Consider the following 16,850-nt stretch of genomic DNA (forward strand, 5'->3'; position numbering starts at 1 on the left):
AGCTATATACTAGAAGGAAAGTTCCAGTAATGCTGTTTTTCTATTTTACTAGCTTTATTAAGTTATATGCTAAAGAAAGTTGTTACCCATAAGACTCACACACTCAGCTGTAAGGTACATCTGCCACTCATATAGCTACATTGTATGCTGAATAAATGACTGCTAGATAATGCAACAACTAGAATGTGCAGAGACATTTTGGCATTACATACATATTTAAGTGTAACATGTTACAGACCTTTTCTCCAGGTGCTCCTTGTTCCCCTGGCAGACCAGGAAATCCTTGTTCTCCTTTTTCACCCTGAAAGAAAAGCCCGTATGTTTGTTATATAATATAGTAAACTGCTTAACTAGCAGGCATTATATAGTACAGTAAACTGCTTAATCAGCGAGCATTGTATAGTGCAGTAAACTGCTTAATCAGCAAACATTGTATAGTACAGTAAACTGCTTAATCAGCGAGCATTGTATAGTGCAGTAAACTGCTTAATCAGCAAACATTATATAGTACAGTAAACTGCTTAATCAGCAAGCATTGTATAGTGCAATAAACTGCTTAATCAGCAAACATATAGTACAGTAAACTGCTTAATCAGCGAGCATTGTATAGTGCAGTAAACTGTTTAATCAGCAAACATTATATAGTAGAGTAAACTGCTTAACCAACAGTTAATCAGCAGACATTATAGAGTACAGTAAACTGCTATATGTCATTGGAACCATATTCTTATTGCACTGTTAACAATGAACTGTTTTTTATATGATATAATCATTGTGGCACTTATGACATACTTATGGAAACATATTTAGTTCAAATGACCATAGCTTTAAAACTCATATTGTTTAATTATACTATAAAGCAAATTAAAAATGCCATATTGAAAGTATTGTTATTATCAGACATTTTTCTTCTGTTATTTGGAATTTTCCCTTCTTAACAATGGGGATGCTTAGCTCCATTCCTGATGTTAACATGGCAGAAGGGTTGTTTTTTTGCCAGGTGAACAGCTCATCTGTGACCCTCTTACAAGTAATGCTCCTTGTTTGGCCATTTTAGCCCGAGAAGGTGGAAACTCACAGTGATCACGGCCTCCCACCAAAGAAACTAAGCATCACATTACACTGATATGCTCATTCTTATCTCAGCTCCAAAAGTGTATATGTGTGTGTACATATAGAGAGTGCAACTATATATTTAGCAAACACCAGTAAAAAACATTATATGAATGCATGACTGACTTATCTGTATGCTTATGTGTTTTGTATGTCTGTGCATGCACATATGTATACATACATTTCTGCATCACACAGCCCTCTGCAATATCTGTCCATTTAGCTGTTGAAAGCATTTCCTCAGTTCCTCCTCCATCATCTTTCTTAGATTATTATTTCCATTATAGTGCTACTGTACTTTTTAGGTGCGTATGGAAAAATCTTGTGGAATGATCCACATTTCTATCACATTTAATAATGCCTTAATGTGTGTGAAGCAACTTCAAAGTGTTACAGATATGGGTGTACGATACTGGATCAAATGAACAAGTACACTGACAGATATATAATCAATGTAAGAATGTCAAAACAACTAAGCTTGATACATTCTGTGTATGTTCTGGGAGTTACCTTGAAGTGGACTAAACCACACACAAGTGTTTTTGCAGGACAAGCCCCTCTGCACCCACCATGTGAGGGGCTGCACCCCTCACACCCCTGCTAATTATTATATAACTCTTGAGATTGCACAGTATCTGAGAAAGGGAATATTCCCCTAATCATGAATTGTTGATCTCACACATTTGGCAGTCATCTGTTTGCATTGCCCAAATGGTGTTGACCAAACAGGTGTTGACCTAACTTCACAGTCACTCTAGTGTCCAGGGCCCACAGATACATATGAAGTAGTCACGGATAAAATGTGTCTGTAATGCACTCATAGTTCATAGGTAGTTACTAGATTTGCAGTCCAGGGGACCCTTGCAGAGCCTATCCCAATTTTCCAGATGTCCCAAAAACCGATTCTGGTTAAATGACTTGTACAAGGTCACACAAAAGGTAAATGAGAGTTAAGGGAATCAAACTGTGTACTGCAAGAATTATAGCTCACAGCCTTACTGCTCTGAGCCAACTGCCAGACTAATGGGATTTGAAATTTGCACCTTTTCACAAGGTACCCCTGCATTGGCCACTGTATTAAATGATAACTAGTAGTTTGTTCTGCAGACTTTTTTGCTGTGGGTTTACAGTTCATGCACCCAATGCCCTATAGCTCCATTTGTTTACACTACAACCTTTTCATAAGACTGCTTTGAGTGTCTGATGGTAAAACTAAATATTTGTAATTTTGAGATTTTTGTGCCTGTGGCCAGGGTTGCCACACTACACAACTTCCATATCAGTCAATCAGCCAATCAATCAATCAATCAATCAATGACTTAGTGAAGAAATTACAACACTGACTGCAGCTGGAGAGGTGAATGTTTGAGTGTTTCTGTTGCTATGGGTATTTATTCCCAAAGTAAAGCAACACAAAACAGAAACATTTACAGCTGATTATGATATGGCACACAACAATTTGTCAGAAACATGATTTGTGCTATACAGAAGCAAGCCTAAAACTGACATTTTTTACAAGAAAAGCAAACAAAAAAATCTCAGTATCAAAGTATTAAACCTCAGTGTCAATGGCATAATTTCAAATTCTGGGTACATGGAAGAGGTTAGAAATGGCTATGGTGAGATTTCAACTTTCCTTTCTAACTGATGACATGAAAATAGTCAGTGTGAACATTAATGTAATATTCCAAAGCAAGTTCACAGAAAATTCTTTTGAATGTCATGGTGAAATTCTGCAAAAACAAATAGACTAGACACAAAACTATAATGTATCTCAAACAGAAATCCTTATAGTTCAGTACCGAGACAAAGGCTGTTATGAGATTAGACATTTAAAAATACATGACTGAATAGCTGTCAGAATACAGTTCTGAAGCAATTAAAAGTACAATTCCCCAAATTTCAAATGTATTTGCTGTACAAAAGACAAAAGCATGTCTAATCATGTGTTTCACCAATGGGAGAGGGATTAATAACATACAGTTAAAATATCCCTTTAATGTCCCATCATTAAATAATATTAACATGGAGTAAAGTCACGGTTGGAGTGTGGATTCACCCATTCATTAGTCTGCTTAACCACAAGTTAAGTTAATTCCTGAAGTATTCCTAAAACCATCAAATTAGCCCTTCAAAAATAAATGAGTACATTTTATTTATTTATTTAACATTTGTTTACTGGGAAAGTCCAACTGGACACGGGTCCCTTTACAGTGGAGGCTGGGGGAGAAAAGCTCCATGAGTAACTGCAAATTATAATGCACAAATTACAATAATCAATAATGTATAAAATAAACAAAATGTAATGTACATAAGAAAATACAAATTTGTTACATCATAACAACAAAACCTAGGCGTTGACCTTAGCTAGTATTATTTTTAAAGTAGGACTTATGTCATTGAGAGAATGGAGTTAGGAAGCAAGTTCCATAGATAGCTGGAAAATACAAATTCCTCTGTAGTGTTGCTGGCCTTGGAGATGGTGAGTAAATTCTTATTGTTAGAGTGAAGTGGTCTGCTGGAACTGCAAGGAAAGATGAGATTTTGTAGTGCAGGGATTCTGGTTGGTTGTGTTACAATTTTGTGAGTTAGAGAGAGTTGGTTGTAAAGAATAACACTGAAAAGTTCAAGCCAGTCTAGTATCCTTAAAGCTGAACAATGATGTGTTCTACATGGGCAGTCAGGTGCAAACGTAGAAATTTTATTATAATATGTTTTTAGCTTAGATAGGTCAGTTTTCCTAAGATTAGTTAAAATTGGAGAGGAATACAGTAGCGTGGAGAGCAGATGGGTTTGTTCTAATGTAATTTTGGCCATTTTGATTAGGAACCTTTTGTGCCTATGCAGACTTCCAAGTTTCTTATGGACTTTTTTATTTTTAGGGAGACATATAAGTCAAATTTTAGGTTATTGTCTATATCCACTCCAAGAAGCTTTGTGTGGGTTGTCGGGGAGATGACAGTATTGTCTTTGGCTATTACTTGAAATGGTGGGCATGAGATAGACATCTTGTTAGGTTGGAAGAGTAATACTTTAGTTTTGTTTAGGTTCATGATTAGATGGGGATTGGCTAACCATGTTTCAACAGAAGTGAAAGATTCCTGTGTTTGAGAATGAAGAGCTGATAGGGAAGTGGCAGCACAGATAAGTTTTGAATCATCTGCATGCTGTATTATAGAACCATATGGAGTAGCTGTGTGTAAATTATTAGTAAAGTGGGAGAAAAGGAGAGGGCCCAAGGTAGATCCTTGGGGGACACCAATAGATAAAGGAAGGCATGGACATAGGTCACCCTGCCATATAACAGATTGTTGATGCTTAGATAAATAGTTATTAAACCAAGCTGTGGCAGATGGTGAGAAGAACGGTTCAGTTAGTACATCTACTAGTTTAGAATGGGAGACCATATCAAAAGCTTTTGTTAGGTCAAGAAAGATGGCATATACAAAGTTGTTGTTATTCCTGTGACAGTTTATGGTATTAGTGAAGGATACAAGAGCAGTAGTGGTACTATGTGATGGGGAAAACCCATGCTGAGTGTTTGAGAGAAGGTTATTTGTTAGTAAGAATTTCATGACCTGGAGATGAATACACCTTTCGAGTAGCTTAGAAAGAGGTGAAAGAATAGCAATTGGACAATAGTTTGTCAGTTCTGTGGAAGGTCCCCTTTTATGAAGTGGGATTACATGGGAGATTTTCCAAAGTTGAGGAACCTTGTTTTCGAAAATGGTTATATTTATAAGGATTGATACTGGGAAGGCTATATATTCAGCTGTAATTTTGAGGTATTCACTGGGTAAGTTATCTACGGCAAGTGTAGTAGGTTTTAGTTCCTGAAGTAGTTTTTTATAGTGGTTGTAGGAACTGGGGACAAAGAGAATGAGGCATTCATTGCTAGTTGTAGACTTGGCTGGTTTGGTATCAGGAATAGGGGTTTCCTGCTTGGAAAGGGCAATTAAAGATTCAGTACAATGTTTGTTAAAAATGGTAGCTATGCTATCGGAATTGTTGTGGATGTTTGGGGTTGATGTAGTGGATGTTCCTGGGTGAAAGATTGAGTTTATAGCAAACCAGAGTTTTTGAGGTTTTTTTTGGTATGTCTTTTGAATGTTATGATAGAAATTTATTTTATCCTGTTTTTTTTTTTTTTTGCCTTATTTCTGAGTTCCTGATACTGTTTACTAACTTGCAAATGCAGTTCTGGATTTAGAAAAGGCATTTACTCTGCAATGTTTGGTAATAGTATGCACAGAAGACCCTGTTGTTGCTTCTAGGATTGTTTGAGTCAATTCCCTTGTAAAAAAGCTCCAGAAGAGACCACTGCCGAATGTGCCTTTGCTAGAGAAGGCAAAGATTTACTATGCTGATTGTAGCAAAAGGCAATGGATTTAGAAATCCATTTTATAATAGTTTATTTTGGTTTGGAAACATGGAAATAAACAACCAATTATTCATATTTGCAGATATCCATAGTCTTATCCAAGTAACATCTGAGTTAGCAATGCACATCAAAGAGTGAAAAATCCTTCCCCCTTATTTTCTGGATTATTTTGTGGATTCGGAAAGACGTTAGGAAGACTAATGGCCTGATTAAGGGATAGTTAAGGGGTAGTTTATTTACCACTTTAGCCATAAAGGAAGGATTGGCCCTCAAAGATACTCTGTCCTTATAAAGAATAAAGAAGGGAGGGGTTGTCATAAGGGCCTGTACCTTAGAGACTCATCTAGCTTAGGTAATGGCTACTATAAGTACAGTTTTCCAGTACAGAACGTGAGAGAAGCAGAAGTGTCTGGTTCAAAAGGAGGGGCAGTGTTTCTTTCCAGTACAAAGTTGAGGTCCCAAGAAGGTGGGATAGCTTTCCTAGGAGGTGAAGAACACCTTTTATGAACTGTTTTATCTGTTGCCTAGACAGAAGAAGAGGATCCAGAGGTAGGAATACAAGTGTGCCTTGATAAAATAGCATATTAGGCTAGTTTTGAACAGCTCACACAAAAAGAAAAGACAACTGGAGCACCCATTTAGACAGGGCCATGTTTATGAACATGATACCAGACTGAAAATATTTTCCATTTATCTATGTAAGATTTTCAACTAGTAGGTTTTTTTGCCTCCTGAAAAACCTGTAGCATGTCCTCAGAAAATTAGTGTCCAAAAAGGAGCAGAATCCTATAATCTGCAATGTTAGGTTGAGTGATGACCATGTTGGGGTGAAGCAATGAGACCTTCTATTGTGTGAACAAGTTCACTATGAGAGGGAACTTGTGGTGATGACCCTTGGCTATGTGGTAGAGAATGGAGAACCAAAGCTGTTGGGACAAAAGGAAGTCAAGAGCAAGATCTTTGGATTGTGTATCTGGACCTTTAGTAAGACGTTGTGAAGAATAGATGGTAGAGGGAAGGCATATAGGTACCTTTCTGTCCAAGGGGAAAAAAAAAACATTGCATTTGTTTCCCAAGCTTGGGAACTGTGTGTCATGGTGCAAAAGAGAGGAAGTCATTTGTTGTCCCTGTAGGCTAATACGTCTAACTCTGAGACGCCCCATTTGTGGATTATGTCTAGGAAGATCTCCCTGTTAAGCATCCATTCTTGGTGGTCTTTCCTCGATCTGTTTAAAAAGTCTGCCACTGGGGATATAGACCACCCAGAGGTACATATTTCCTTTTGCAGCTTGATCCTATGCCAAAACAGCCAGTCTGCACAATTGATAGGATCTGGTGTTCCCTGTTCATTTGCGTACCACATGGCAATAGTCTTGCCTGTGAAAACTCAAAGTGGTCCTGTTTCCCATGAGTGGTAAAAGATCTGTATGGTCTGAATAACTGTCCACTTTTCCTTCAGACTGATGTGCTCTGATTTTTGGATTGGTGGCTATTGGTCCTGAACTCGCACATTGCCTGTCCATGCTCCTGATGTATCTTCTGGGGCATCTGTATGCAATTCCTGTTGTAGTGCCTGTACCTTGAAAGGCAGGCCTGTATTGAAATTTAACTGTGATATCCCCCAAAGGATTTTCATCTTTAAGCAGAGTAGAAGAAGGATTTGATTGCCTGGGGGATGGGAATGTTGAGACCAGATGGATTTCAGGTACCACTGGATCTTTCTCATGTCGAGTTTGATGAAGGAAACCATGGTTATGGTTGCAGTTATGAACCCCAGACCTCTAAGCATTTTTCTTGCTGTGCAAGTCTGAAGAGGGAGCAAAGAATGGAAGTAACTGGGGAAACTCTGCATCTTATCTGGAGGCAGAAAGGCTGCAAGAGTTAAGTGTCTAGTCTGCATCCCAAGAAAACTATGGTCTGGGTTGGTTCCATTGAGGACTTCTTGAAGCTGATTGTGAATCTCAGATCTTGAATCAGGGACAAGGTGAAGTTGAAATGAAGCAAGAGAGTCTACTAAGAAGATACTGGTATTAATAAGTTGTCCAAGTAAGGAAATAACTAGAATCCCTAAGTTCTGCAGAAGGCTACAGCTGCAGCCAGGCACGTCCTGAAGAATCTGGAGGCTGTAGAAAATCCAAAAGGCAAAGCAGAGAACTGAAAGTGTGATGAGCAAGTGGAAAACCTCAGAAATTTCCTTAAGGAAGGATATATAGGAATGTGGAGATAGGCATCATTTAGATTCAATGACACCAGAAAGGCCTGTGGAAAAATGAATGGTAGGGAAGTTTGGAAAGACAACATCTTGAAAGAAGGGACTATGAGGAAAGTGCTGCAGGTGGAGAGATCCAGTATAGGTTTTCATCTTCCTTCTTTTCTTGATACAAGGAACAGTCTGGAGTAGAACCCTTTTCCTATGTACTGTGGAGGGAATAGGCTCTATTGTGCCTTGATTGAAACAGCCTTTAATGATTGGGGAAGAGATGCCATTGAACGGAGGAACTGCTTTCCAAGTTATTCTGTACCCCTAGTGAATAATGGAGAGAGACCATTCATCTATAGTAAGGAGGTGCCAGTTTTTTAAGGAAGAGGTTAGTCATCTGGATAGGTGAAGAGATGGATGGAGGGGGGAGGGACAGCAGAGGGTAGTCAGGCACACTTCTCTGGGTAGGGAAGCCTCCTAGATCTGGAGTCCCTGGCTGGTTAGTCTTGGAATCTTTTTCTAGACACTTACTTAGCCTTAAGAGTGGGTCCCTGTGAGTAAAGAAGAGGGCTTCATAGGGTAGTTCTTCTGGTATCTGGGAAATGAAGAAAGAAAGATAGTCTATAGTCCTTCATAATTTTGCATTGCTCTTATGTTTTAAACAAGCGGGCAGTGTCAGGACTAAATAAAAGATGCCTCTTCAGAGAAGAATCTAAAAGTTTGGCCTTAATGTTGCCAGGGAGAGGTTGAGAACATAACCATGGATACCACCTGATAACAGAGGAATCCGTGGATACTTCCTGACAAACAGAACCTGTCTCGCTTGTTCCATAGGAAGCTTTCACTGCATCATAGCTGAATTTTAAGCTTTGTTGAGCCACTTGCAAGGCCTTTGCCACAACAGACATGGCCTGTTGTTGACTGTCTGGTTCTTCTATAGAAAAAAAAGTTTTATTTAAATTTCCTTGAATGGACAGCAAATATTTAGTCATTTGAGTATGATAATTCAGATCTGTAAAGGCTAGAGTGGAAAAGTTATAATCCATTTTACTCAATCAAGGACATTGGGGTTTGTCTTTAGACATGGAAAATACAGAAGAGTCTGCCACTGGGTTTTTGTACAGAAACTTCAGGTCTTCAGGAACTTTATAAAATCTATCAGATCTTTTAAGGGCTGGTGACTGAGAGTCAGAGCAGTGGAAGTGGATGCAAAGACGTCAAGGAAGGCCTACAGAGCAGGAAGGACAGGAACAGGAGCAGGGGTGTCTACTTCCAAAAGCTTATATATCTATTTTGCACATCAGATATCTGCTTCAATTCCCACTCAGAATGTTTTTATTATTTTAGAAATGGTTTCCCCAAATGAAGCTTCTTCAACAAGAGAATCAGGAGAAAGAGTCACTTTATCATCAGAAGCCAGCTGATCTGGTGAGTGGATCTGAGAAGAGAAGGTCAGGGAGTGCTCTTCAGAGTCCGAGTCCTCCTCCTCATCCTCAGAAGATGATTCAAACTGCCTCTTTTGTGGTGTGGTTTTAATAGCAGTAGTGGGAGTAGGTGCTGCAAAGGATGGAGGTCTGAGTGCCATAATGCCCTTAAACAGGCCCTGTGAAAAATCCATCCACTCCTTTTCTTTAGACATCTTTGGAGAGGAAACATTTTTAGCTTTATTTTCTTCTTTTGTGCACTGTCCTCTTTCACTAGACTTGGAAGATCCATCCCCTGACATACCTCAAAATGGGATCCCTGTCTTTCCTCTCTAACAAGAATCAGTGTAATACCTTTGAGTCCTTTGGAGATAATTAAATGGGGTTCCCTCCTCTCATCATTGTCGACATCATCAATTACTTCAGATGGGTGAATCCCAGATATCATACCTACCTCCGAGGAGGTTGTGTTGCAGTAGTGAACATCTGAGAAGGCATCAGGTGTTCAAAACTCTCAGCAGGTTCATCTGAGTCTAATTGGGCAGTCATAATATCAGGCCTCTTACCTTTTTTCTTTCGGACAGACAGAACATCAGGGGGTTGAAGGTTCTACCATCTTTGCTTGGGCGTGGTGCTTAAGACACTGGGTCTTCAAGTAGAAGTTAAGGGGTGAAAGTCACATTCATAAGCTGATAGGAACAAAGGGCTGGAGATCAGATGATTCCTATAACAGTGCCGCGCACCTAGACAGAAAAGGCACTGGGACTGCAGATCTTTGTAGGATGGCTGCCACTGGGACTGCAGATCTTTGTAGGATATCTGCCTTGCACAATTGCACTATTCCACTCTAATAGAGCAACAAACAGAATGAAATAAAGAAAAACAATGGACACTCCAAAAAGGGGCACTTACCTGAATCAGTGAAGGCCAGTGGTACCAATGACCACAATTAGAACATACTTACATATGTGAGGCCTGTGTTCAGACTGGCAGCACAATAGTCTATGGTTTCATGTTCAAGCATCCACTTTGTTCCCTTATGCCAATGGGCTTTGGTTATATGTCGGACATATGGCTCTATGGAAGTTTTTGGTTTTAGTACTTTGGCCAGGTGTCCTGGTTATTTGGTGAGATAACTTAAAAGTTTGGAATACTGCAACAGTGATCAAAGGAAGAACATCTATATTACAGCAGTAATCTACTGCAGAAAGTTATGGATGCATTTACACATACCTGGTTACATGGCTAGCCTTACGTGAACTGGAGCCCTAGGAAAGGGGCTCCATGGTACCCCCTGCTGTTCACCACTTCCCCCATGCACATCTCTTGGTTTACCCCTAGTCACCTCAGCCTGGCCTAGCCACACCACCCAGATTACTGTTTTCTTCCTTTTTGCAAAATCTGTCTCACTCTTCTTTTGCATTCATTCATTCATTCCTAAATAGGCAATACTGAACTCTGATAACTGTGGGGGAAATAACTGCATTAAGCTACAGATGCTGATGCTTTGTGGTACATTTTAGAGTTTTTTTAACAACCTGTTCATTCAATGTGACAAGAACAAGAATTCTGATTAAGGAAAGAAGTTCAGTCTTCCTCTTCTGCTTTCTTTCTCTGCATCCTTTCAAAATACACTGACCATGATTGCAATGTAATAACCGTGGAAAAAATAACTGAACTAAGATGGTGGTCTGGGGGGCTATTAGGCCCACAGACGCTGTGGGAGTACTAGTTGCTGTGAAGTGCATTTCAGGGTTTTGTAAACAACCCTTTTCATTCAATGACTGCCTGAATAAAAGTCTTAAGGAAAGAAATTTGGTGTTACTCTTTAACTTTGCTTTTTCCCACCTTTTTCCTCACAGCTTTCTCTTCACACCAGACATTCCCTCAGAGCTTCAAATCTGTTGACTTCAGATTCATTTAATAGGCAGATCATAGGCTGGATGGAGTAGGAATCCAACAAATCTAATGTCCAAGTCTACAACACTTCCTCTCTACAGTGCAACAGCTGCTGTTTCTCAAACAGGAATGCTGCATGCCAAGCATTTACTTATTTTCTTAACATATGGACACACCATGTTTATTTACTTTAAATAAATAATTGCTGGAAAAGTGCCCCTACTAGAGCACTGAGAACAGTTCCCTAAGCAGCTGTATAGTTCACCTGTGTTTAAGGCCTGCCATTCCTGGTTACATCACTGTGTCACTCAGGCCTTACCCTTGTGACCAAATGTTGTTACTCATAAATAAATCCTACCATAATTCATACCTTCCATCACGTATTACACAATTATACCATGATGCTCACTGTGAAAACAATCCATTTATTAATGCAAATGCAAATAGTCTGCATGAGAAAATATTTCATTACATTTACCTAGTAGCAAAAGGAGACAATAAGCCTATCAAGTCTTTCCTTTAAGAATGCTTATCATTGCACCTTCCTCCAACCTTAGCTGTCCATGCCCTCTTGAATGCTTGCACAGTTTCTATCTCGACTCATTCTAAAAGCCCACAACCCTGTCTGTAAAATAATACATTTGCAGTTTCAGGGGGTAGATGAGCCCTGCAATATCCTGCCCATTCTCATGCTTCGCGTCCTCCACTGTCCTTCCTTTTCAGGACAAACTCATCCTATGTCACTGATGTGAGATGTTTCACCCATGCTTTGCTCCCCGGTCTTTGGAAATATCATATGTTCAGCTTTATCACACACACCTTTGAGATGACTTTTCTCTGAACTACTTCTAGTAGCTAGATGCCATTTTCCTTGCATGGCCTCCAAAACTTCATACACCAAAGTGTGACATGAACAGAGCTCTGCAGATTGTAAGTATTACCCTGAGCCTTATAGGGATCCTGGTTCTTGGACTGGCACTAGCTAAAAAAATTGTTTGCAATGACTCAAATATGACTTTCTAGCAGCAGATTTCTTTGCTTTCTTTAATACTTGCTGCATGCCGTCAGAAAAAAAAAATGTGCCTATTAGAATTATATCATCCAAGCAATCAGTTGAATAAGTAGAACATTGGGATGTATCAAACTCCCTTGGTTCTGTGTGAGTAAGTCATTTTGTGAGGAAGCTTGTGATAATAGCCCTTGGTCATTTTCAAAAGGAGGTGAATGTGGAGGTGATCTCTTGAAAGTGAGGAATAAAGTTTCATGGTCAGCTGTAACCTTTTAGGATTATTTTCAAAACGCAACTGTCTGAGTTTATCTGGTGTCACAAAGGATAGTGAAAACTAAAGATGGATAGGTTTACCAGATCATCAAGATGGGGAGGGGGAAAATCCTTAGGGAGACGTACACTCAGTCAGATTGTTTAGTTTGCTCATGGTTCAAGGTGAATCCTCCTTTCTTCTCTGAATCTCACAAACACTTTATATTTTTTATTTTATTTTCCAGAACCTCATTGGTGACATCTGTATTATTTCCTGCAGCAGAAATATGAAATGAAATAAAGTTTCTGTTATATTTTGGAAAGAAAAGCTGAAAATTTTGGTAGCTTCCCCTTTTTTTTTTATCAAACCCCTTAACAACTTCTGAAGATGAAGGATCAAGCAACACTTCTTTATCCAGGACAGTATTTAAAATTTCAGTTTTAATGTCCTCTGACAAGTTCTGGGACTGCATTCAGGTAAACCTTCTCAAAACAGAGCCAGTGGCAGCAGCTTTGGAAACCACACAGCAGTGTCAAAAGCACATTTCCAACAATGTGTAATCAGCTGATATCACAGAACACATACTGAAGGTTTAGTATCTGAAGAAGGGGGCTCAGCAATTAAATTCCTTAAATTATCGTAAGTTGCCTTGTGAGCCTGACAATTAACAATTCTGAATGCCACGGTGGATGAAGAATATTTTAGACAAACTTATCCAAAACCTTTCCAAGTTTGTCTGAAGGAGTAAGGCCAAGTGCAGGAGGAAAAGGTGTAGGATGAAGAACTCTACTTTTAATAAATCATAACTTTGTTGAGATTTATAACTGTCTTTGTTCACATTGAAAAAAAAAAATCCCTCATTCTGGCAATAATGTTACAAAAAAGACAATTCTTCAGGTGGGGAGTCTGAGGAAAGGCTTGCTTCAGAGTCACAACCTTCTCCCTAATGAGAGAAAAATTGAGAAACACAATCCTAGCATAAATCATTTTCATCTTTCTCTGAGGAAAATCAGCATACATAGACTGAAATGCTCTCAACAATTCTTTTTACAGACTCAGCTGGTTATCTGTTTTGGAGATGAAAAATGTCTATTGTTATACTTTTTTAAGAGCCCCCGCCCCCTCCAGGTGGTTCAACAGATGAATCTTGGGGAAAAGGCTCCTTAGAGCACTGTAGTGAAGGAGCATCTCTAAGTACCTTCCCCAAAATCTGCAATGGTCTTTCTCCCTTTCCTAGGTAAGGCAACTGTTCAGCCACAGAAGCCATGTCTGATTCCCATTCCACAGTGCCATTTTTAGGAACTCACCAGAGGGACCAGGACAAAAAAATATATGTGGTGAGACGAACAACTAATGTCCAATTCAGAATTACTCATCAGTGACTGAGGGAAGGATGAAGCTGGACTGAATAATGATGCCTCATGAATAACTTCTTGCAGCACAAGAAGGATCAGTAGTCTTAGTGGGATGCTGGTGCATGTCTAGCAATGAAAGGAGTCTCAGCTGCAGATAGCAGAGGAAACTAGAGTTCGTGATACCTCCTGACTAAAAAAGGTGCTTGTTGAGGGAAAATATTTTAGTGACACTTGGTTCACTGCCTCACAACAAAGTAATGCATAAGCAGTACACTTTTAACTACACAAGTTAACAATAAAGTTATGGAATCCCCACAGGGACGCCTGACAGGCCAGCAGCTGAAAAGATTATGATAAATGGTTGATGGAGCTGAGAATGGGCTTTCATAATTTCTTACAGAAAAAATGAACATTTTATGGTAAAAAATTACCAGATGCCATGTTAAGTAAAACAGAAGCCACAAACACAAAAAATGAGATAAAATATTGCTATTTGTAATGGAAATACACAACTTCTCACAGGAATTCCTTTAGAGAACTAAACAGTAAACCATACGTTCTGAGCCAGAAAGTACTGTGATTAGTAGTCAAAAGGGAAGGCATATTCTAAAATAAAATTATTATATAGAATAAAATATTTTCAGCAAATATATTTGCAAGGAATGTAATTGCCGATGAGGAACTCATCTGCCTAGCTATGACCATGGATCACCCGAAGCCTCCAGAGCAGTGCACTCTTCTGTGCAAGAAAGTTCAGAACTGTTGGCATTCCAGCCACTGCTTTTATTCTGCATTTCTCATGCAGGATTGGCATGGATAGGAGGAGTCTTAAAGCTTTGTAGGCTGGCAGGCTGGTCTGATGCTTGGCAGGATGTCAGACAAACCATCAGCTACTGCAGCAGTGATCTAATGACTGACATTCTATAGCTGCATCCTTTATTTTTTAATGTATTTTTATTAGTACAGCCATCCTATAATAGTCACCTGTTCCCACTGACTAAACTATATCCTTTTCCCATAAAACCTGAAATTGATCTATCTTTTTCTCAGATACAAATCTAGGTCTAGTAAGCAAATGAAGCCACATTTTAAGTTCACACACTGTTTATACACCAGCAAAGTCTAATATCACTTTTTATACTGTCCATATTTAAATGGATTATATTCAGATTAGGCTATCCTTTTTCAAGATATTTCTTATGCAACCCCTTTCCCTTTCTTTTCCTTGCTTGGTCTTTCAGTTTGTCTCCTATTATTGCCTCTCCTCTTTCCAGCACTATAGTAGTGTCGTCACCCTCTTCTCATGACTCTTGCAGTGCTTCCTATATATTATTAACATTTGTGTTTGCTGATTTAAATAATTACACCATTTCAGCCTTTTGAAACTGCTGCATTTGAATCTCATTTTCATTCTCTGCTTCGTTACTTTCTGACAGTCCTTCCAATCACTGTTCAGTCTCATTTTATGTGTTGGCAGTCAAAGTTTTAAGCGTTTGATAGGCCACCGGTAAAAGACCCTCTTTCCCATATTTAGTGCATCAATGTTTTTCCTCAGTAATGGAGTCATACTTGCTATGTCCGCTATCCTTGTATTACACACAACGCATTCAGTGTAAGGTATTCTTGCAGTCACACAAAGGTATATGCCTTTTCCCCTGGTAGTGCGATCCTGGAGTTAATATATATAGTTTGGGGGGGGGGGGGGGGGGGCACTTGTCACAACTGGAATGACCACAATGCTTTCTCACTTAAAAAAATCTAGGGTCTTAATCAAAAAAGGAATACAAACTCTCTCAAAGCCTTGCCCCTCACCTCAGTATCATAAAGACTACAAGAGGTGCCCTTTGCCTTATGTATAGAACCTCATCAGACACTATCCTGTCAGATAATATTGCACATTTTCAAGTGTACTCTCAATCCCTTTACATCACAAATCAAACATGTTAGATGGATAGGTATGTATCATAGAGAATACAGTTTCTCTGGAACCATTCTCCACTCCACATAAAGCAAAGTACTTTCCTTACACTACTGAACAGTAATTTGGATGACTGAATGGGAAATCATAAATTCACCCCTAGTTTAGCACCTGCTTCCCTCACCAATAAGGTAAACAGGTGTATTTTCTATATATCCTTGTTCTGCACTTATTTGGGTTATTCATTCACAAAATATAAGGGTTAAAACTACTAAGATAACATAACGTTAGGCTTCTTAAGATGCTTACAAATCCAAAGCCCAGTAAATACCTATAAAACAAGGAACTCATTTCATTCCATGAGTCTACAAAATAGAATTCCTCATAAATTTTTCTTTGTAAATTAGTATCTGAAATATCTCTTATCTCTGTACAAATGTAATAAGCCATATGCCACAGCAACTCAGAAATCACTAATTGTTGCTAAAATAATTCCATTCTTCCTACTCTAAATACGAATGCATTATTTTTCTGTTTTCTCTGTTCTTATCTTCAAACAATCGCATTACAGTAATTTCAGTTATTTTACTTTTTCTGTTTTTGCATATATTTTAAAGTTTGTATTGCCTTCATTATTAACTGTTGTAGTTTTCAAGCTGTAGCTGACATGGGGTGTATTATGGATCAATCTACTACCCATTATCTGTCTTGTATATTCATATGTTATGAAATTCTTATGACATCTTTTTATATTTTCTATTCATACACCCTTCCCATAAATCTGACTACTTAATCCATTATATTTTCATAATACGTTTTGTTTACAGCTAAACACACCAAATATATATTAAACATGTAATTATGCTAATAAACAAACTGTACAATTCATTATTCCCAAATCTCGCAATGTATTATTAGTACAGATAATAATTTCATTTTATAAGATTCAGCCTTGAATCCAACAAGCATATCAACAATATACTTAATAATTCGGCTAATGATGTATCTGGAAATGCATAGATAACCACATTTATCTAATAAAACACTATTAAATATAATATCTTATCAAAATGTATCGTATTCCATACCTCAACTTTTTCTATCAAATTTTCTATTATGTCCATCCATAACCTGTTGGTTTCAAAACTTTAATGCTAAAACATATAATTCCTTTTCATTAAAATATAAACTCTCCATTTTTCTACCACCAAAATCATTAATTTTGTATTTATTTAATTCTAAACATACATATTTTATTTCATTACTTCTGATACTTTATAAAACTACTTTATAAAATA

The 16,850-nt window shown here is 38.3% G+C and overlaps 1 protein-coding gene across 4 annotated transcripts in view; it reads right to left on the reverse strand.

The window, feature by feature from the left end:
* The window catches only part of LOC122796547 (collagen alpha-1(XV) chain-like), a 1,635,928-nt gene that overhangs the window by 685,769 nt on the left and 933,309 nt on the right, over positions 1-16,850 (reverse strand). For all 4 annotated transcript variants that reach the window (XM_044065114.1, XM_044065113.1, XM_044065111.1 and 1 more), the window contains one exon: positions 239-301. In XM_044065114.1, the coding sequence (XP_043921049.1) occupies positions 239-301 (63 nt within the window). The remainder of the gene's footprint in view (positions 1-238; positions 302-16,850) is intronic.

Source organism: Protopterus annectens, chromosome 3.part0 (assembly GCF_019279795.1).
Source record: "Protopterus annectens isolate FY-2018-M chromosome 3.part0, PAN1.0, whole genome shotgun sequence".
Taxonomy (NCBI): Eukaryota; Metazoa; Chordata; order Ceratodontiformes; family Protopteridae; genus Protopterus; species Protopterus annectens.